Source organism: Garra rufa, chromosome 3 (assembly GCF_049309525.1).
Source record: "Garra rufa chromosome 3, GarRuf1.0, whole genome shotgun sequence".
Classification (NCBI taxonomy): Eukaryota; Metazoa; Chordata; class Actinopteri; order Cypriniformes; family Cyprinidae; genus Garra; species Garra rufa.
Window position 1 is genome coordinate 13687284 of NC_133363.1, and position 22021 is coordinate 13709304.

The 22021-nt window shown below is 35.7% G+C and overlaps 1 protein-coding gene across 1 annotated transcript; it reads left to right on the forward strand.

Moving 5' to 3' along the window:
* Positions 1-9155: 9155 nt before the first annotated feature.
* rnf166 (ring finger protein 166) lies at positions 9156-20078 on the forward strand. Its single transcript, XM_073836555.1, has 4 exons — positions 9156-9265; positions 11021-11135; positions 11387-11494; positions 14915-20078. The coding sequence occupies exons 1-4, from the start codon at positions 9156-9158 to the stop codon at positions 14978-14980; spliced, it is 399 nt and encodes a 132-aa protein (XP_073692656.1). The 3' UTR covers positions 14981-20078.
* Positions 20079-22021: the final 1943 nt, after the last annotated feature.

The window sequence follows — 22021 nt, forward strand, 5'->3', positions numbered from 1 at the left end:
CGGATATTTTAAATATTTTTGTGGGTTTCAATAGATAATAAAACGATCTTCGTAAACATCTAAGGTTTGAATACTTTAAAAAAATGATTGGTTGTGGGACAGCAGTTTGCACTAATTCTGCAGAATGGCCCATACATGAGTTAATTAATTAAGTAGGAGCCTACTGTAAGTATTTGAACATATCTTATTATTGTTTTTATTTTAAATACCTGCAAAGAATGAAAAGTTGGAGTTTTTTTGTGGAATTTTCACACCATCTATTTTATAAGGATGGGATTTAAGAGGTGTCATATTTTTGTACACTCTAAAAAGTGCTGGGTTAAAAAATAACCCAACCATAACCCAGCTGCTGGGTAACTATGGGACAGAACACGCGTTGGGTTGTTTTGACCCAAGTGCTGGGTTAAATCATTTGACCCAAAATGCTGGGTTGTTTATTTGACCCAACCAGTGGGTCGGATTAACTGTGTTGCTGGGTTAAACACTACCTAAATATTGGGTTATTTGTTGTCTAATTGCCTTGCTACCTTTATATTTACCAATAATAATATATAAATCACAAAAGAATGTAAAATTATTATTGTTTTTCTGTAATACAGTTACACAACACAAAAAAATGCATCTGTAAATGTCAATTTAATGAGTTTTCATATTTCTTTTTAATACAGTTTTCAAATAGGTGCAGCTGTCACACATTTTGTCCAACCCTTACAGACACAAATAACGGTTTTAGTAGATCAGTTTCTTTTAAACACAAAACTGTAAACAAGGCACAATATATTCCTATTCTTTATGTCAACATTGCAGCAGCAGAACACTCAAAAATGAATTATTACCACATTAGAATCATTCCAAACATCGTTCCATTAAAACTAAGCCAAACAAAGAGTCCACTAGACAATTCTTACAATTTAAAACATGTTACAAGTGGCCAAAAAAAAAAACTGTTGCCCTCAAAAACTTCACACATGAACAACTTTTCATACAGTTGTGGTCAAAATTATTAGAAGACTAGTATTTTCACCAGCTAAATAAGGTTTTAAGTCAATGATTTCTATCTTTTGCTGTAGTGTGTCAGTAGGAAATATCGGTTTACATTTCCATTCATTTTGCCATTAATTGTGATAATCCAGTGACATTTTTGTTTGCACAACAGCCAGTGCTCCACACAGGATCTGTTCTCATCATCATCCAGAAGAACTGTGACAGCGTCTCCAAGATGCTCCAAGAGACCTAACTGCAAAGCTACAGTACTGTTAAAAGTTTTAAGCACTTGTCTAAAAATGTCACAAAATGATGCTGTCAAAAATAATGTCATAAATAAATGTTCTTTATCAATTAACCTTGATTAACTAAATTAAATCAACATTTGGTTTGACCATCCTTTTGCGTTTAAAGCAGCTTTTGCCCTACACTAGGTGCACTTGCACATAGTTTTTCAGGTAGCTTTGCAGGTAGGTCTCTTGAAGCATCTTGGAGACGTTGTCACAGTTCTTCTGGATTTAGTCTGTCTCAGTTTGTTCTGTTTCTTCATGTCATTCCAGACAGACTGGATGATGATGAGATCAGATCTCTGTGTGGAGGATTGGCTGTTGTGCAAACAAAAACCTCACTGGATTATCACAATTAAAGGCAAAATGAATGTTTGGAAATGTAAACTGATATTTCTTACTGACACACTACAGCAAAAGATAACAAACACTGACTTAAAATCATTTTTTAGCTGGTGAAAATACTACTGTTATAATAATTTTGGCCACCACTGTGTTATATATATATATATATACATATATACACCCTTATTAGAGCAGAAAACGTAAAACAAAACTTACAGGTTGTACGTCAATGAATGGCCTCCGGGATTCCGTGGTTGTGGGTCTGAAGACCTTTTATCCAGAGTGGGCAGGACTTTGAAAGCACTTTCTCCTTTAGCATCTAAACCATAGGAATAATATGCAAACTGTGAAACATATTTTATAATCAAAACAACAAACTGAAACACTTTCATATGAAGATTTCTTCATTCCTTTAAATAATGCAAATTAATTCCCACCCTCATTCAACTACTGCAGGTTAAGTTTAGGTATGGGGTCAGATTCAGGGATGTAGAATATGCTCATGCAGAATAAGGCATCAGTATGTGCTTCATAAATACTAATTAACAGCCAATATACAAGCTAATAAGCAACTAGTTAAGTGTTACTGTACCATTGTATTTACCAGTTGATATGTGTCAAATACAGTTGCATATTGTTTTTATAGATTAACATATTATAAGAAAAAGCTTACCTTAAGTCATGTCACCCAGCTCTGAATGCACCTCGCTGAGCACTGGCAAGAATTAGGTCTGCAACTGTAGCCCAGTCTTCAAAAAGTCTGCCTCTGGATATAGCTTCCTAAAGTCTTGTGAAATCTGATAAAATCTGAAAAAAACAAATGTGGTTCAATAAGTTTAAGGTTTATACTGGTCTCCTAGTTTGTAATGCAACACATGCATTCACTAAAATAGAGGAAGAGTAAGGGGGCGTTCACATGCCGCGCCTAAAAACGCGTGAAAACGCAAGGCGCGTCGCTTTCTCATTCTTTCCAAAACGCAGCTTGCTCTCCCATGGTGCCTGCCGTTGCTAAGCAACCATGTCCCGCGCCTGGAAAAAACGAGCTTCCATTATGAGCGTATATTGGCATCTACATAACGAACTTCAGTGCGCAAAAAACGCGACATGTGAACGGCCACATACACCACGAGAGATTAAGTCTAACTTTACATACTGTAGCTAAGACAACATTACATTTAAGTAATAAACAATAGTACATACGAGTCATATTGTGGTTTAACATTATTAAAGTAAGGGACATAGCGTTTTAGCTAATGCAGATACCTCAAGGAAAAAAGCGCGAAAATGCTCAACATAAAACATATGGATATATCGTTGGATTCGGCACGTCGCAGACATTTACTTGAAAAAATATGCCCTTAAAAGATCAATTTGTGTATGAAATTATCTAATTTTGATAAAACATTACACAGCCATACAGTATGCAGACAGTGAAGGTTACCCCGGTATTTCTGACCTACTCTTTCCATAAGGCGTTAAAATAAAGGCCATATGTATACTGTAAGTTATACAAATAAAACTACACACACACACACACTTTATATAACAATAAAGCGATTGTTGAGGCAAAAAAGTACATCGCTAGGCTGCTTAAGTTACAACGTTCGTCATTCACGGAATAAAATGCCAACCCCGCACAGCGACATATCAAATATTGCATTAAACAGTGAAATCAGTGTGCTAATTATATAATCATATCATTAATTTACCTTATAATCCTGCTTGCTGCGAGGTGCGTGACCGCCTGGCGAGGAGACGAGTGAAGAATCTAGAATGTTCGATGAAGTGAAAAAAATAAACAAACCGGTTGGGTCAAAATAACCCAACCCAGGTGTTCATAGTAAAAGAAACCCTTATAGTCCATTTGACCCAGCATGATCAACCCAACTGTGTGTTTACAGTGCCTCAAACAACCCAGAATTTTGACCCAGCACAATTAACCCAGCAATGTGTTTACAAAAATAACCCAGCACTTTTTAGAGTGTAACATATTTGCGCTAGTGTTAACTTTGTAAGACTGTCACTTAGAATATCTAGCCAATGTGAAACTAACCTGACTTCACAGATTTAACCAAATCCTCCACATCCATGCTGCTGGAATGGCATTCTGTTTGTTGTGATAATCACACTGTATCTTGTAATAATGTGATTTGTTTTGTTTTGTTTTCTTCAAAAAAAAAATTGCTACTATAATATTACAACTTTAATCTCAATGTTATGATTTAAATGTTGTTATGGGGACATTATTCTCAAAATATTACGACTTTAATCTTGTATTACGCAGTGCTAAGGCTTCACAATACAAACATATTTTGTTTCTTTTTCCTTTATTTTTTTTCCTCAAGATTATTATAGGTGACTACGAACATTGAAATCTCACTGATTAAAAATGCTCTAAAATCCATCTCGTGGCCAAAGGTTTTGAGAATGACACAAAGTTTGCTGCTCAACTGCTTTTAGATCTTTGTTTCAGTTGTTTCTGTGATGTACTGAAATATAATTACAAGCACTTCATACGTTTCAAAGGCTTTTATCGACAATTACATGACATTTATGCAAAGAGTCAGTATTTGCAGTGTTGGCCCTTCTTTTTCAGGACCTCTGCAATTCGACTGGGCATGCTCTCAATCAACTTTCATAATCACTTCTTGGAGTTTGTCAGAATTAGTGGGTTTTTGTTTCTTCACCCGCCTCTTAAAGATTGATCACAAGTTTTAAGATCTGGGGAGTTTCCAGGCCATGGCCCCAAAATGTCAACGTTTTGGTCCCCGAGCCACTTAGTTATCACTTTTGCCTTATGTCACGGTGCTCCATCATGCTGGAAAATGCATTGTTCTTCACCAAACTGTTGTTGGATTGTTGGAAGAAGTTGCTGTTGGAGGGTGTTTTGGTACCATTCTTTATTCATGGCTGTGTTTTTGGGCAAATTTGTGAGTGAGCCCACTCCCTTGGATGAGAAGCAATCCCACACATGAATGGTCTCAGGATGCTTTACTGTTGGCATGACACAGGACTTGATGGTAGCGCTCACCTTTTCTTCTCCGGACAAGCCTTTTTCCAGATGCCCCAAACAATCGGAAAGAGGCTTCATCGGAGAATATGACTTTGCCCCAGTCCTCAGCAGTCCATTCGCCATACTTTTTGCAGAAGATCAATCTGTCCCTGATGTTTATTTTTTGGAGAGAAGTGGCTTCTTTGCTGCCCTTCTTGACACCAGGCCATCTTCCAAAAGTCTTGGCCTCACTGTGCGTGCAGATGCGCTCACACCTGCCTGCTGCCATTCCTGAGCAAGCTCTGCACTGGTGGCACTCCGATCCTGCAGCTGAATCCTCTTTAGGAGACGATCCTGGCGCTTGCTGGACTTTCTTGGACGCCCTGAAGCCTTCTTAACAATGCAGTGGAAAGTTTTTTTTGGGGATTAAGTTAATTTTCATGGCAAAGAAGGACTATGCAATTCATCTGATCACTCTTCATAACATTCTGGAGTATATGCAAATTGCTATTACAAAAACTTAAGCAGCAACTTTTCCAATTTCCAATATTTATGTAATTCTCAAAACTGTTGGCCATGACTATATATGTAACATCAAATATGTTCTTATTGGCCGTGATGATGTTGCATCATACAATATTTTCAGTTTCAGTCAGAACAAACAATAGAATTACGTCAGTGGAAACTTGTTGCATTGCTACCGATTTGGACACAGCATTTTAGAATTCTTCCTTTATTTCTCCCTACATTAAAGAGCAACCAATCCCACAAGTCTCTCTTAGGCAAATGCTGCCTTATGACTCATGCTTCTCTGTAGCACTCAATGCTCTCTGGGACAACAGTTAAAATGCAGCGAAGAGCTTTAAAATATGGATCCAGGACGCGTTTCATTCTTTACAGATACTCTTTAGACCCCACACACTAACGGTGTAGGTATACTTAGATCTAGAAATGTCATGCTGATGTCTGACAGTTGAAGACAGATAGAAAGTTTTGCAGACAGGAATCCGATAAAAGTCCAATTGGATGACTCCAGGTTGAGTTATGTGTGTGCGTCGTGCTCTGTCGTGATTCACTCTTCCTTTGAAGCACAGGAAGAGCAAGAGGAGGATAAGAATTAATTAGCTCTTCAAAGCGGAGCATGTTGATGTATTCCCACTGTGTCTCTGTCTGCAAAAGTGTTGCATCACGGCTGTTTATCGTACTCTTTGTGGTAGCATCACACAAATATTGTAGAACCATGTTACTAATGCAGACCTTTATGCCACCCTACAAACGTTACTTTAGTAAACATAGAGAGCTTGTTTAATAGTGTTTCCGTGACGCTGACACATTGCTGTGTCAGTGCCCAGTGAGTCAGTGGTTTGACAGACAGCAGTTTTGAATGGAGGTGAGAAAACTGGTTCAGAGTGATTCTGTCCAAGACACCATAATGTCACGTTTGATGATCTAGAACAACTCAAGGGAACTTTAGAGCTAAGAAAATATTTAAATTCGGCATTAAACAACACTTACAACCCACTTTGCTTCCACAATCCGATGATTTTCTGTACAAATCAAGAAAAAAATGTAGGTCAGGACTAGAAGTGTGTGTACCGTCAATGATAATATTGCAATTGTTTTAGAGTCAGAATCAGAATGAGCTTTAATTGCCAGGTATGTTTACACATACTGTACTAGGAATTCGTTGTAGTGACAGAAGTTCCACAGTGCTACACAATGACAGTGACAACACAGATTATAAAAAGAACAATATACAAGTATACAAGACAGACAATGTGCAAAAATAGCATAGAATAGATATGAGCTGACATTATCGAGTATTTCACTCACAGGTGCTCAGGAGTGTTACTTCTCACTTAGTTTTTTGTATTACATCACACAGTGGTGTGTGAATTGATGACAATGTTGATAAAGCACAACTCTCTCACACCTTCAGCATTCATACATCCTAATATAAGAGCTTTACTACCACTGAACGTCACTGTGGGAACTAGGCACTTCTCAGTGTACTCCTCTAGCAACACCAGAACATTTTGGATGCTGTTAGATCCGAAATGACTCAAGAGACCAGAGTATGGATTCCGAAGTCTGTATTTTGTAAATATGGGCCTTGGAAAAAGTTACACCAGACATTTTTATTTAGTAACTTTTAGGAGGGTGTCTCATCTAAGCCTCATTAATTAGTCTGTTTAAATAGATATAAATGCCACTTCAGATGCAGCTTCTGTGCCATTTCTTCAGTGCAAAGATGGATTTTTTTAGATACTCATTTAATTTAATTGGTTAATTAGCCCTGTAGTGTCTTATTATTAGGGGTTCAAGCGTGTAGCGCTGAAAACCTATTGTAATTGTTAGAGTGGCCAAGGATCAGCAATCTCCCATAAAAAAAGATTGGGCAGACCAAACTGCAAGTCAAGACACAACTGCAAGACACTTGAAACTTGGAGGGATGGTAGTACTCCCACCAGCAATAATGTCACCAAGGCTCGCCCTAATTAGACAGGGGCGCTACAGCGATCAAAAGTATGAAATCGCTTATAACTTCATTGGAATCCTTAGCTCAAGCTGGACAAAATGCATGCCTCGATTTCATCCGTCACCCTGGTGAAATTATCGGGAATTTTGCATTTTTTTAATGCATCTTTTGTGAACCAAATAAATATCAATAATTATCAAAGAAAGTTTAACTTTCGACTCTCCGTTGCAATGGGATGCCAAAACGTTTGAAAGGGACAGGGCTACCTTTACTAAACCGGCTATAACTTCTATTATATATAAACTTCTAACTATTTGGCTATAGCTATCTTCCCCAAACTCACAACGTGCATGTAAGAGCTGAATCTGAGGTCACATGAAAAAAGTTGCTGAGCTTGGCCATTTGGTGGCACTATAAGAAAGAAAAAACAGCCATACTTGCGTAACTGGTTGTCCAATCAACATGAAAATCGGTAGGCACAGTCTTGGTCCAAAGTACCACAAGCATCTATAAAGACATTTGCATAAAACAGCGCCTGTTAGACAAGGTTAACGGAGGCTGATCAAAACGAAACTTTATGGGCCTGTTTAATTCACAGCCCTTAAGGTCGGAAGGAAATCTTAAGGAAATCTGCCGCTGGTGGGTCATATTGCACCTTTTAAAAACGTAAACGGTTGTATATTGCATGGTTTATCACACATACGCACAATATTCATATCATATGATAGACCTTCCCCTTTCGAACAACTTTGCCTCTGGAACCACTGCTGTCAATCAAACCATTAGTTAAATGCTTGAGAGGATGTGAAAAACCTACTTTTGCGAACTAGTCCTAGGCTTTTTCACTGAAAAAAAACCCCCACTGCAGTACAATTCTCTGGGCTCTGTAGATCAATAATTATCCGTAAAAATGTTGACATTTATCCTTACGGAAGCTATAATGGGGTCGTTTAGAAAAGGGGCCTGTCCAAATATACCCAAAAGCTTATAAAGCCTAAACAAAAACTCAAAACTTCATGAAACCTGGTGAGCACACACGGCAGGTGATTCTAAACAAAAGTTTGCAAAGTTTTAAGAGGATCGGACCAAAGCTGTCACTGTAACAGTCATAACCCTTAAGAAAACACTACATTTCAACGTCAAATTACCTGTATTTGCCAAAAATGCTTTTTGAAATAATTGATGTAGGCTTGCTAAATAATATATAATGTCTTTTTTCATGGGCTTAAATGCCTTAAAGCACTTGAACCCCGGTAATCGCTGCTGGCAGCTATATTGATGAAATGTAAGACTTTTGGCATAAAAGGTGCTGCTATTATAAAGATAAAATCTCCTGTAAGTAATTTTAAGGGGGAAAATATTGCCTTCAGTGGAAAACGTTCTGCCACTGTTATGAAACACACCAAATATGCAGAATATAAAAAGCTTTAGGAGTCATCTCTCCGTGACAGTGACAGTGTACTAGCACAAAAACACACTCTCCAAAATATTGTCAAATTATCATCATACAAAAACCCACAAAAAATACTGAGATATTATTAAGACTAGATTTTATGTTTTGGAAATTGATTTGATTTAAGAAAAGTTTCTCTCTCACTTGTGGGTTGGAAGGGAAAAGTTCAAATGTAAGAGTTTTTGTTGACATAAGCAGAAAAGGAGGTGGTTTTTCAGAGGTAGTCATTTCATGTTGACTTATTGAAAAATAATCTTTATTTTTCTAGTCCTAAGTTGAAAGTATTGACACCATTATATTTACTTCTTTCAACCTTATGTCAGACATTGTTTTTATTTTTTTCACCGGCAGGACTGTGGGATATCATACACTTACTTCAGAAACTGACCAGTTGGAGTCGTCTCGATAGACAGAATGGTCATTTGATTCAGACATGCCCTCAGGATACTGTTTGATAAAGTGGCATTAAGGTTTTGGCCACAGCTGTGTAGTCTTTACCCTCTGTGGTACTTACTTGATACCATGGTGATATGGAAAAGCCCTGGTTATGGTGACAGTGATAGAGACTAAGATCCTGTATGCCTGTCTGGCCCAGCCTCATCTATTAATCCAGTTATGTCTCAGTCTGTTGAAGTCTTTTCCATGCTGTTTGCTGATGGGGCTTTGCAAGTCAAATATGAAAAAGCTTCCACTGTGCAAGCAAACGTCTTTGCCAGACCATCAGGGTATTCAAGCTGCATGGCAGACATCTAAAAAGGCAGATATCTGGCTCCTCTGACAGAAATTATCCTTGGTCAAACACCTTCAGAACATTATTTGTAAATGTCTATTATGTGATTAACAGAATTCTAATATTATACAATTGAGGTCAAAAGTTGACATACACCTTGCAGAATCTGCAAATGATAATTATTTTACCAAAATGAGAGGGATCATGCAGAATGCATGTTATTTATTAAGTGCTGACCTGAATAAGATATTTCACATTAAAGATGTTTACATATCCACAAGAGAAAATAATAGTTGAATTTATAAAATGATTCACAGCTGTGTTTTTGTTTTTTTGTTTAATGATAGCTGTGCATGAGTCCCTTGTTTGTCCTGAACAGTTGAACTGCCTGCTGTTCTTTAAAAAAAATCCTTCAGGTCCCACAAATTCTTTGGTTTTTAAGCATTTTTGTGTATTTAGACCCTTTCCAACAATGACTGTATGATTTTGAAATCGTCTTTTCTCAACTGAGGGACTCATATGCAACTATTACAGAAGGTTCAAATGCCCACTGATGCTCCAGAAGGAAAAACAATGCACGGGTGTAAACTTTTGAATAGAATGGTGTGTACATTTTTCTTATTTGGCATAAATATATTTTTTATTATTATTTACTACTGCCCTTTAGAAGCTATAGAAGATACTTACATGTTTCCCAGAAGACAAAATAAGTGAAATTGACCCTTATCTTCGAATTAAAAAAATATTAACCCCCGGCTCTTAATACATAGTGTTTCTTTCTGAAGCATCAGTGAGTGTTTGAACCTTCTGTAATAGTTGCATATGAGTCCCTAAGTTGTCCTCAGTGTGAAAAGATGGATCTCAAAATCACACAGTCATTGTTGGAAAGGGTTCAAATACACAAAAATGATGTAAAAACCAAAGAATTTGTGAGACCTGAAGGATTTTTCTGAGGATGAACAAGGGACCCATGCACAACTAACACTAAACAAACAAACAAACAAACAAAAATATATTGGTAAAATAATTAACATTTTACATATTCTGCAAGGCGTATGTAAACGTTTGACCTCAACTGTAGATGTAATTTTTGGTAGTATAGTTCATGACAGTGTGGTTCCAGGTGCTTACTTACATAAATGACATTATAGTGTGTCACATTCTTGAAACTGCTTGATTTTGGTTGAGGTTGGCTTCACACTTTTTCTCCTCTGCTCACTTTTCTCTCTGATATGAGGTCTTGTAGCTTGCTGAAATAACAGCAGCACTGAGAAAAATAATTGTAAACAATAATAAATTTTAGTGGGCCGCATGCATGTTTGCTGGGTAATTGAACAAATTTAGCCTCAAACGCAAGTTACTCTATTAATATTTCATTAGCGCATTAATGTTTATTGGACTTAAATAAAAGTAATATCACCAAAGTTTTTGAAATCCCTGTAGAGAAAAGGAAGGAGCTGCTGAAAAACTGGGCGGTCAGGACTCAAGAGTGCCTCAAACGGCTAATATGAACAGAAAGTTCTTGGCTCATTTCTTATAGATATGAAAGATATTCACACAATATTATATTCCCTCTGGCTGCACATTTGCATTATTCATGTGAATACTGATAATCAGTTTGTTACACAACTTTGTTCATTTGCCTATTTACTCCTTTGCTCCAGTGCTATTGCTTATTATGTAATAGTGTAGATCTGATATTGGTTTATCAGACCACATAGTTAAGACAGCAAAATTCTGTTTTTAACAGCAATATTCCAAACCGTTCCACATTTGTGTGCCCGTACTGTGGTGCTCGCAACTTGGACCAACAGGAACTAGTGAAGCACTGCATGGAGAATCATCGCAATGACCCCAACAAAGTGGTGAGTGTCAGTTACCTTACAGTTTCAGGGATGCAGAGTACCTCTTGTACCTAGCTTGTGTTGAGTATTGAGAATTAGAACAACACCCCCATGTAGACTGAAACCCATGTTATTTGTTCTTCTGTGGAACACGAAAGGAGATATTTAGTCAAATGTCCGGTCTGCTTTTATAATTTCATTGTTTAGAACGAGGACTAAGTTAAGATTTGATCATGGTCCTTATTGTTTTTTTTTATGTATTATCTTTGCAGGTATGTCCAGTATGTTCAGCTATGCCTTGGGGTGATCCTAGCTATAAGAGCTCCAACTTCCTGCAGCATCTTCTCCACCGGCACAAGTTCTCCTATGACACATTTGTGGTAAGGAGGCAAAAAACATATACTTTATACATATGCTCCATGTCAGCTGCCTTGCTCTCTCCTGCCTACATAGACAGCCGCCTTTTAAAGCAGTATCCAAACAGTAATGGAACCTCATACAAAACTTTATGACAAATGAAACATTCAGATGTGGTACCGGATTAAGAATCTGAGAGGGATATGGACTTAATAACTAAATTAGTGTTACAATGCAATGGTTCTAAACAAATTCAATAGATGAACTCAAGGTATTAAGGTAAAGTACGCCCTTTTTCTGTGCTACTAGTGTCACCTGGTGGAAATAGAAAACAATAAAGCATACAGTGGAGATCTAACTTGGAGAACAATCTATAAAAACTTGATTTTGTTTTCTGCAATTTTGTTAATCTTCATAATTCTAACATGTTAGACAAAATAACTAAGGCATTTCAACAAAAAATATATATTTTGTGGAAAACACAGTGATCAAAGTAAGAGAACAGTAACCACTGTAGCACTGTAACTCAAATTTCAGAGGGTAACAGCTGTCGTAAATTAGTAGGAATGTAGAGGCCCTTACTTTGAATGACATCAGAACATCTGTGGCCACAGGACATCTCTAGTTTCTCACACTGCGCTGGTGTGATCTCGGTCCACTCTTCTTCCACTGTCTTCCATAGTTTGGTCACTGTCACTGTAGTTGGTCACTTAGCCATAACTTTGTCGGATTTTCCAGTCAGATTTTTCAGTCGGTTTTAGATCAGGACTCTGGCCCAGCCTCCTGCACCTTTTGCTGACTTCTTTTCACACTTGGGCTTCAGTCTTTCCTCAGTTTGAAGCTGAACAAAATGTTTCCCATCAGACCGAAATTAATGAAACTTGCTCACATCAATAAAGTGAACTTTGGACCAGTTCCTCTCTGTCCACCCAGCTGAAAAAAAAAAACAAAAAAAACAGCTAAAACCAGCCTAAGCTGGTTGGCTAGTTTTAGCTGGTCATCCAGGCTGGTCTTAGATGGTCATAGCTGGTCAGCTGGCTGGTTTTAGAGGGGTGGCCACTTCCTTAGTTAGAACAACCAGCTAAAGCCAGGCTGGGAGACCAGCTAAAACCAGCTACTTCCATCTTAAACCAGCTAAGACCAGACAACCAGCCTAGGCTGGATTTAGCCGTTTTTTTTTCATCAGTTTTTTTTACTACGTGATCCTCAGCAAAGGTGAGCTTAGCCTTTTGATTTCTTCTGCTGATGAGAGGCTTGGTCACTGCAGAGTTCACTTTCAGTCCAACATCTCTTAAATGTGCCAAGACAGATCCTTACTGAAATGGCAAGCAATTCCAGCTGCAGTGTTGAACCGATTCCCCATTGAGACCCTCTGCATTATCATGTCTTCCCCGTGAATTTGTCTCACCATTTTTGGGGTTCTTGAATAAATTAGTGTCATTTCAAACCTGCAATATTCGAGAAATCACAGATTTGGAATAACTTCTTGCAATAGCTGAAGGGGTCATTCCTTTGGCCTTCATCTGGACAACCTGTCGCAAGTTTAGAGTGGCCCACCATCTTGCAATCTCAGGAAGAAATGCTGCCAGTTACAATTGAGGTTAAAAGTTTACATCCCCCTTTTAGAATCTGCAAAATTAATTTACCAAAATAAGAGGTATCATACAAAATGCATGTTATTGTTTATTTAGAATTGACCTGAATAAGATATTTCACATAAAACATGTTTACATATAGTCCACGAAAAAATTAATAGTTGAATTTATAAAAATGACACAGTTCAAAAGGTTACATGATTCTTAATGCTGTGGGTTTTTTTTTTTGTTGTTGTTGTTGTTGTTTAGTGATAGTTGTTCATGAGTCCATTGTTTGTCCTGAACAGAACTTCCTGCTGTTCTTCAGAAAAATCTTTCAGGTCCCACAAATTCTTTGGTTTTCCAGCATTTTTGTGTATTTCTACTCTTTACAACAAAGACTGTATGTTCCAGAAGGAAAAACTGTGCATTAAGCTGGGGTGAAAACATTTTGAATTTGAAGATCAGGGTACATTTTACTTATTTTGTCTTGTGGGAAACCCCTGAAGGGCAGTACTAAATGAAAAAAATTGATATTTAGGCAAAATAAGAAAAATGTACACACCTCCATTGATTCTGTTTAAAAGTTTTTACCCCCTGGCTCTTAATGCATGTTTTTTTACTTCTGGTGCATCAGTAAGTGTTTTGAACTTTCTGTAATAGTTGCATATGAGTCCCTCAGTTGTTCTCATGCTTCAGTACACAAAATGCTGGAAAACCAAAGTATTTGTGGGTCCTGAAGGATGTTTCTGAAGAACTGTTAACTGTTCAAAACCCATTAACAACTTCCATTAAACAAAATAAACAGCTGTGGATCATTCAGGTAAGAACACAGTATTAAGAATCAAGAGGATGTAAACTTTTAAACCAGGCCATTCTTATAAATTCAACTATTATTTTCTCTTGTGGATTATATGTAAACATCTTTTATGTAAAATATCTCATTCAGGTCGGGGTTTGTCATATAATTAACTTAGATGTATCTCTAAGTGTTCTCAAATTTTTGATCAGAGTTCTTTTTCAAATATCTCATTTAAGTTTTTTATACTGTGCTTCAGAATACAATTAATGTATGAAATATGTTTAAAAAACTTCTACTCCTGTTAGGATAACTTCAAATAGGACGAAGCAGTGACCTTGAAACAGGGAATTATACGTTGTTCTCTAATTTTGATCTGCACTATATTTTCAAACCATTTGTCATCTCTGCATATTTTTGCAAAGATTTTTGTCTTGCACTTTTTGTAACCAAATCTGAATTTGTTTTTCCCACGAGACGCGTCAGCCATGATCCCACACCAGCTAAACACCATATGACTCAACCTGCTATTGTAGCCATGTCCCAAACTCTTACTGTAGGTTGAGCTGGAAAAAGTTTGACAAATCTGAGTGGATTGCTGTAACTGTTTTGATGGGGCCTGGGAATCTCAATGTTTAGACGTTTGGGGGTGATAAACCCACGAATGGCATACTTACAGTAGTCAATAAACAGGGTTAAGAAAAGGTAATTTGACATTTAAAAACTTCATCTTCCCCAAGATTCGACTAAGAAGAACAACTTTTCCCTGTTCAAGTGAATCTCGTTAAAACAAATCTTTGTTACGTTTCATCTCAAAAGCCAAAAGAAATATATTTTGCATATGACAGTTAAAGACATTGTCCCTCCAGAATTTACATTACTGTCATTTTTGACGTTCCCATTATTCTCAAAGGTGATACAATAATTTATTTACAAGGTATTTACAACTAAAATGCCAAAAAATGGTTGTAAATGTTCCTTTTCTTTAAACAAATTAGCATTTCTTATATTTCTGTGGTGTAGTCTGACCTGGAAGTGTTTTTTCCCTGTTTTTATGTTTCTGTATGCAGGACTACAGTATTGATGAGGAGGCAGCACTGCAGGCAGCACTGACCCTCTCACTGTCTGAGAACTGAGAGTCTGACATTATATCCTGTTCCACAAACACAGCCATGTGAAGGATCGTCTCACCTGTCTTGTTTTAGGCTAAATATTTTCATTGTTCCTCTGTTTTTCCTCTCACTCTACCTCTCTTCTGGTCTATATTTCTGAGCTACACTCCAGCTAGATACTGAAGTAGCTCTATAGCTTGTTTGCCAGTTGCATAACGTTTGAGCAAGCTTGTTACTTCCTGATTTTAAAGAGGAGGAGCTTCTGGTTGCTTATCATCGTCATCATCAACGTTATCGTAACCATCAAAACACAACCAACAATACATTGATGTATGCAAAAAGTTAGACAAAGGAATAGATAAATATCACCATGCTTGTTCTTGTTGTTCTTCCTATTGTTTTGTATCCAAATGTGACATAGACCCCAGCAAACAAGTGAAAATCTGTACAGAGGGATCATCGTTAATGTTAAAGCGAAGTTGGGGTTGGCTGTCCTCATGATAAACTCTCATCTTTAGGCAATACCAATAGAGAATAGAGAGAATGAGAGATTGATCTTCAACATCCTCATTATAACTCATTTCATCATGTATGGAATGCGGAATACCATCTGCCCTTTTTTAATCAAAAGTTGATGTGAATACTTGCACTCGTCACGGTTTTCTACATGTCTGAATCCTAGTATCGTCATTCTTTTATAGTTCAATAACAGAATATTGACCGACAGGACTGCATACTCTGCTCTTAACTTGCTACAGTAATATTTTCTAAGAAGCGTCAGATAAGATTAAAATTTATATTTTTGGAAAAAGTTTCAGTTTTAAATGGAGCACTAATAATAAGACGGCAAGCTTCTAGAGGTGTGCTAAAGCGTTTTATTTTTTAATGTATCCATTGGTACTGTTCATCGTATTACTCACTAGTGCTGACTTCAAGTCCTTTGGGAGATTTTTATTTTATGAGTTCCGTTAATCTGATTATAATGTGACGTGAATTCAAGTGATTTGATCAGATTGACAAGATTCATTGGCCAATTTCCTTTCTCTCTCTCGATCATTTCCAGATAAAACATTGGAAGCTTTTTAGCATATATTTTATCATTCTTGTACAGCCACAAAAAATTATAGGAAACTTTCGCACACTTAGTTCAGCCAAAAATGAAAATTAGCCCATTATTTACTCACCCTCAAGTCGTCCTAGGTGTATGTGACTTTCTTCTTTCAGTCGAATCCAATCGGAGTTGTATAAAAATTTGTCCTGGCCCTTCCAAGCTTTATAATGCCAGTGGGCGGGTTTTCAAAAGTCCAATAAAGTGCATCCATCCATAATAAAAAGTGTTCCACACTGCTCCGGTGGGTGAATAAAGGCCTCCTGTAGTGAATCAATGAGTTTTTGTAATAAAAATATACATATTTAAAACATAATAATCACTTTTCTCTAGCTTACGCTAACTGTCGTACACAGAAGCGTTTCCAGGCGGATGACGTAGGACGTATGCGTCGCTAACTTGAAACGCAAAAGCGAAGAGGGCAAAACAAAACAACGGTCACGAATTTGAAGTACAAAAGGAGGATTCCTTTGCTAAAGTAAGGAAATTTGCTTCCTTTGCTTCTGTAAACAAATGTTGGTTTTCGCAAGATCAGTGACACATTCGATTTACGTTATCCGTCTAGAACGTCTTACATGTATGACAGTTAACGCAAGCTAGATCAAAAGTGATTATTACGTTTTAAACATTGATATTTTTCTTACAAAAATGCATCCATTTGCTAAAGGCAGCCTTTATTCACCCCCCAGAGCTGTGTGGACCACTTTTTATTATGGATGGATGCTCTTTATTGAACTTCTTTTGCACTGTTGAACAGAAACACCTGCCCACTGCCATTATAAAGCTTGGAAGAGCTAGGACAGTTTTTAATATAACTCTGATTGGATTCGACTGAAAGAAAAAAGTCATATACAACTAAGATGGATTGAGGATGAGGTCAAGATCAAATCATGGTCTAATTTTCATTTTTGGATCACCAGGTGGCTAGGGATTGGTTTATTTGCATGACTTAGCCTGATAAACTGATGCTTTTTTAAGCACCTTTTTCCATTCAAATTCTAATATGAATGCGTTTTCACAGCTACTGTGTGTTATGATCAATACCAGCTTCGATCCTTGTATTGACAGCTGTTCACATCCACTAAATACAACTATTCCAATGTGACTTAAAAGCAGCATTGACATGGAGAAACTTGAGAACATCCTAACATGAAGTGGAACTGTGTGTAGTTGTACACTTTGGCCACAAAGTCATTCAGAGCGCAGACTGATTTTTTTTGTCTTTTACTACTGCTGGTAGAGGTTTCTGTATTTTGTAAGTGTTGAATCCAAGCCTATGTAAAGTACAGTGTTAAGAAGAAACACTGATGTTTAGAGGAGCATTGGTGTGATAGTGTTAGGGACTTTGCAGACATACCTAACCATGTCTTTAAGATATACCTGGAGTTGAGCGTTAGGAGAGAAACGTACTCTACACAAGTACACAAATGTGAATGCCAAAGCATAGCTCAAAGTTAACGTTCTTTGTTTTCCTTTTTTAAAAGTATTTAAAAGCAAGCATGTTTCCTTGGAAGTTTTGAGGAATGATAGTCACCTTTAAATTTCTGTGCTATTAAACTGGATGCGTTTTTAAGTAGCTAGCTGTAAACACGTTGACTTTTATCAGACAAGATTCTTGTCAAACTGTTGATTCGTCATGACCATACTTGACAGAAGTGAAATCTGAAGATGCTGTATTGCCATTACAGTATACTGTGAATAGATACTTGTGCTATTCTGACACATTTTGGAATACAACTTGTGTTCTATAGCTAGAATCATTTGCATTTGTGTACCCACATAGAGTATTTTGCAGGTCTACAGTGATGTGCTCCAAGCTTCTGAGTTTCTGTGGTGCGCTTAGTTTGGCAGATTTGTTTGATGCTGGTGCATAATTACACATTCAATATAGATTTAATAGCCAATCCTGACAAAAGATTGGAAGACCATTAGGGCCGGTTGGAAACATTTGTTTTTAAAGTTACCAACTTTTTTTTTAGAAGATGATGATGTTTCTGTGTTGATAAGAGTGTTTGTTTAATCTGTCGCAATAGAGCTGTTGTGTTTATCTCCATTTTGTGAATTCTTGTTGTTTTTAGTAAGGTTAAGCGTGTCACAATCATTGTCTAATCTGAAACTCAATGGCCAGTAGTTAAATCGGTTTGGTTTCTGTAACGGTCTGCAGTGTGAGAGTGACTCTGCGTGACTTGGAAGAACGGAACATTTATGAATTTATGTCATTTGCTTCCATGAATATCTTGCTGTCAGTTTCTAATCATTTAGAAAGTTTAATGTGTAATCACTCAGAGTGATCTTTCCTGTATGGCTTTCTTAAAAGCCATAGAGTTTGTATTGATTTCTTTAAAAATAGCACTGTGTCCTAATGGCATGACAAAATCTTCCATGCAAATCAATTTTTTGTCCTAGCAGCTCAAAGATGTCGTCTCATTATTACAGTAATTTCGTTTGAGCGTGAATAGTCGTCAAATTTGATTCGCTTTTGTGTTTTTGCATTTCCGCTTTCAGTGTGGACAGACAAATTACAGTACGTCTCTGGAGATTTGTCACATCTCATCGGGACACAGTGTTAATGTCATTTGTCTTGATGTACATTTGTACTGAATACAGGGCCATTTATAATTGTGTAAGGCCTTCTGGGTAATGTTGGAATGTCCTTGTTGGTATTTATTAAGAGGCCTGTTAAGAGGCTTATACATTCATAGTATAAGTGATCACTTTTTTCTTCTCTTTTGTTTAGATTGTACATAAAATGGCAAGACTGCCACATTTTTTTCGTGGCGTATGTTGAAATTTGGATTAAGGTGCGATCACCTTTTCTGCTACGGAGCATGTTAAAAACATTGCACTTTAAATAACTCAAATGTCTTTTGATGATTGAGTAGGAATTTTGTTCCAGTTATTTAGCGTGACTAACTGCCAAATGTGTTTTACAAGAGGCAGATTATTTGTCACATCATTGTTGTGTAAAAAAAAAAAAATAGGTCAGGTAAAAAAAGAATAATAAAGTCAAACATTTTTAGAAATGCTGTCGTGATGGCAAAACAGCAGTAAAAACTATAAGCAGAAAGACTTTTTCAGTAGTTTCCAAACAAGAATTGCCTACTGAAAATGTTCATTGTATTTGATGGAAATGTCTTTTTCATTGGCTTCTTTTGAGGTTTTACATGGTGTCAGTATTTTATGGTCTTGCTCTGAAAGATTAAGATGAAATTGAGGAGTAGAAAAGTAGAAAAAGACAACCGAGTTTCCCCGTATCCCAATGTTTTTACTCAATGATGTTGTTTTTTTAAGTGTCTAAATATATTGCTCAAACAATATTCATGTGCACAGCTGTAGCATAGTATGTATTTTTTTTTTTTAAGTGAAACTTTTGATATTGTACAACACAGCTCTCCAGTTCTGATACCTTTGAGAATGACCTTAAAATGTATATTTTTCACTCTTTTTGTATTGTAACATCAATGCATACTGTCACATAGAGAACTTCTGCATTTCTTGTGTTGGTTGACGGCTGTCCACCAGAACATAAACAGTGGATGGCTCACGGTTTGTCTGTATATGAAATTTAAGGAATGGCCAAGGACTCGATGGAGAACTGTGGCTCAGAACTGTAGTAACATCGTTTTATTACTGGAACAGTAAACGCTGGATGCTTGAGGACGGTTCGTGGCGAACTCATGGACACCTAATGGATTCAATACTCAAGAATGATGTTACGGATTGGCGGCATCTGACCAGGAAACTTTACTGAGAACCTGTGTTTTGTCCTGCCACAGGGAGAGGGCGCCACAGCCTCTCGTGTGCCTCCTGAGAGCCGGTGGCTGCGGGACCAGCGTTTGTGTGTTTGCTCAGTGTGATTATGCATTCACGACTATGAATAATAAGGAGATAACAGTAATAACAATGCTGATGTTAATGATGGTGTGCATTTTTGAATCTGTAATACTGACTGAGGTTTAATAAGATACTTACACAGTGTATTTGTAGCAGTTTTCCCCTTAATAAAAACACAGATGCACCCATCTTTAATGGCTTTATCCTTTGATGACCCAGCTAGAATATTGTATTGTGTTTATTAAGCTGTGCTACATTACCCAATGTTCCAAAACAGATTTTATTACCCTATTAATAATCAACAATCCCCTGCAGAAGTTTCAGCAGCCTTGCAAAGTGCTAATAGTTTTTGAATATGTATTATGGCAAACTCTTCACTGCCATAAGTCACAAGTTTAATGAATTAATAATTTAAATAGATAACTAAGTAAACCCTAGTAGGATTGCTTGGTTTCCGTCAGCCTTGTAATAAATCACAAATGTATGAAGAAAGTATATATATATATATATATATATATATATATACTGTATAAACAACGAGTCTTGGTTATTAAAATGAACTAAATCTAAGATCATAAAAAAATGTTAACCATAAAATGATTGATTAAAAAATCAACTTAACAACCTAAACTTTTTGAATTTCAGATAGTTGTAGTAATGTTATTTATTTATTTATTATTTATGTATTTATTAATTTTTTTAACAGGATATATTTAGCAATTAGGTTGAAATTCCATCAGGTAACAATAAATCAGGGTTATTAAAAAGAACTAAATCTAAGATCATAAAATATGTTAACCATAAAAAAGTGGTTCAAAAAAATCTTAAACTTATGTTATTGCAGATAGTTTCCAAGGATTTTTTCTCATTTTTATTTTGTTTAACTTGTACTAAAATAACTAAGAAATCAAACTGAAATTTAAACATTTATATTAAAAAAATGAAATGAAAACATTAAAACATATTAAACAATTAATTCAAACTTGCAAAAAAAAAAAAAAAAAAAAAAAACTAGTAATATCTCAATGATAGTAAAAATAAGTTATTAAAAAGTAAGTTATTAAAAATTCTTACATTCATTTTATTTCAGCTAGTTTCCAAGGATTTGTTCTCATTTTCATTTGGTTTAATTTAATATTAAAATATTTAAAAATAAAACAAATAAAATGTATAAAAACTGAAATGAAAACTAAAACATAAATTAAAATGAATTCAAAGTAATAAAAACTGTAATAGTATCTCAAGGATATTAAAATAGCAATGAAAACATTTAATTTGACACTTATTTATTTTATTGCATTTTTATTTATTTAAACAGTTTATAGGTCATATTTTGCAATTAGATTTGATTTCCATCAGGTAATATAAGCTAACAATAACACAGATTTATTCAAAAAGAGCTAAATCAAAGACCATAAAAAATGTTAACCATAAAATAAATGATAAAATATATTTTATTTCAGATCATTTCATTTAACTTAAAATACTAAAATAAAAAATAATAAGATATAAAAGTGAAATAAAAATGTGTAAAAACTGAAATGAAAACATTTTTTTTTCTTATGAATTATTATTATTATTTTTTTTTTTTACTAGTTTATTTTATTATTATTGTTTTTTTAAACAGGTAATATTTTGCAGGGTTGTTAAAAAATCTACGATCATAAAATATGTTAACCATAAAATAAGTGATTAAAAAAATCTTAAAATAAATTTTATCTCAGATAATTTTATTTAACTTAACGTACTTAACTAAGAAATAAAAGTGAAGTTGAAAAATGTGTAAAAACGGAAATGAAAACCTAAAAATGAATTCAAACTTTAATTTTTTTTTAAATAATTACATTTCCGTTTGTTCCCAAGGAAACATTTCTCATTTTCATTTGGTTTAACTATAGTATGCTAAAAATAAAACTGTATTAAAACTGAAATGAAAACAAACACAAATGAAAACATTCAAACTATTAATAACAACTGTAATAGTATCTCAATTATATTAATATAAAAACAGTGCAGAGCATTAATTCATTGTCATGTTAATTTAACACTATGAATGTGAATAATAAACAGGATTTTTATTATCTAACATTATTATAGCTTCTGTTAGCCACGGTATGAATGAA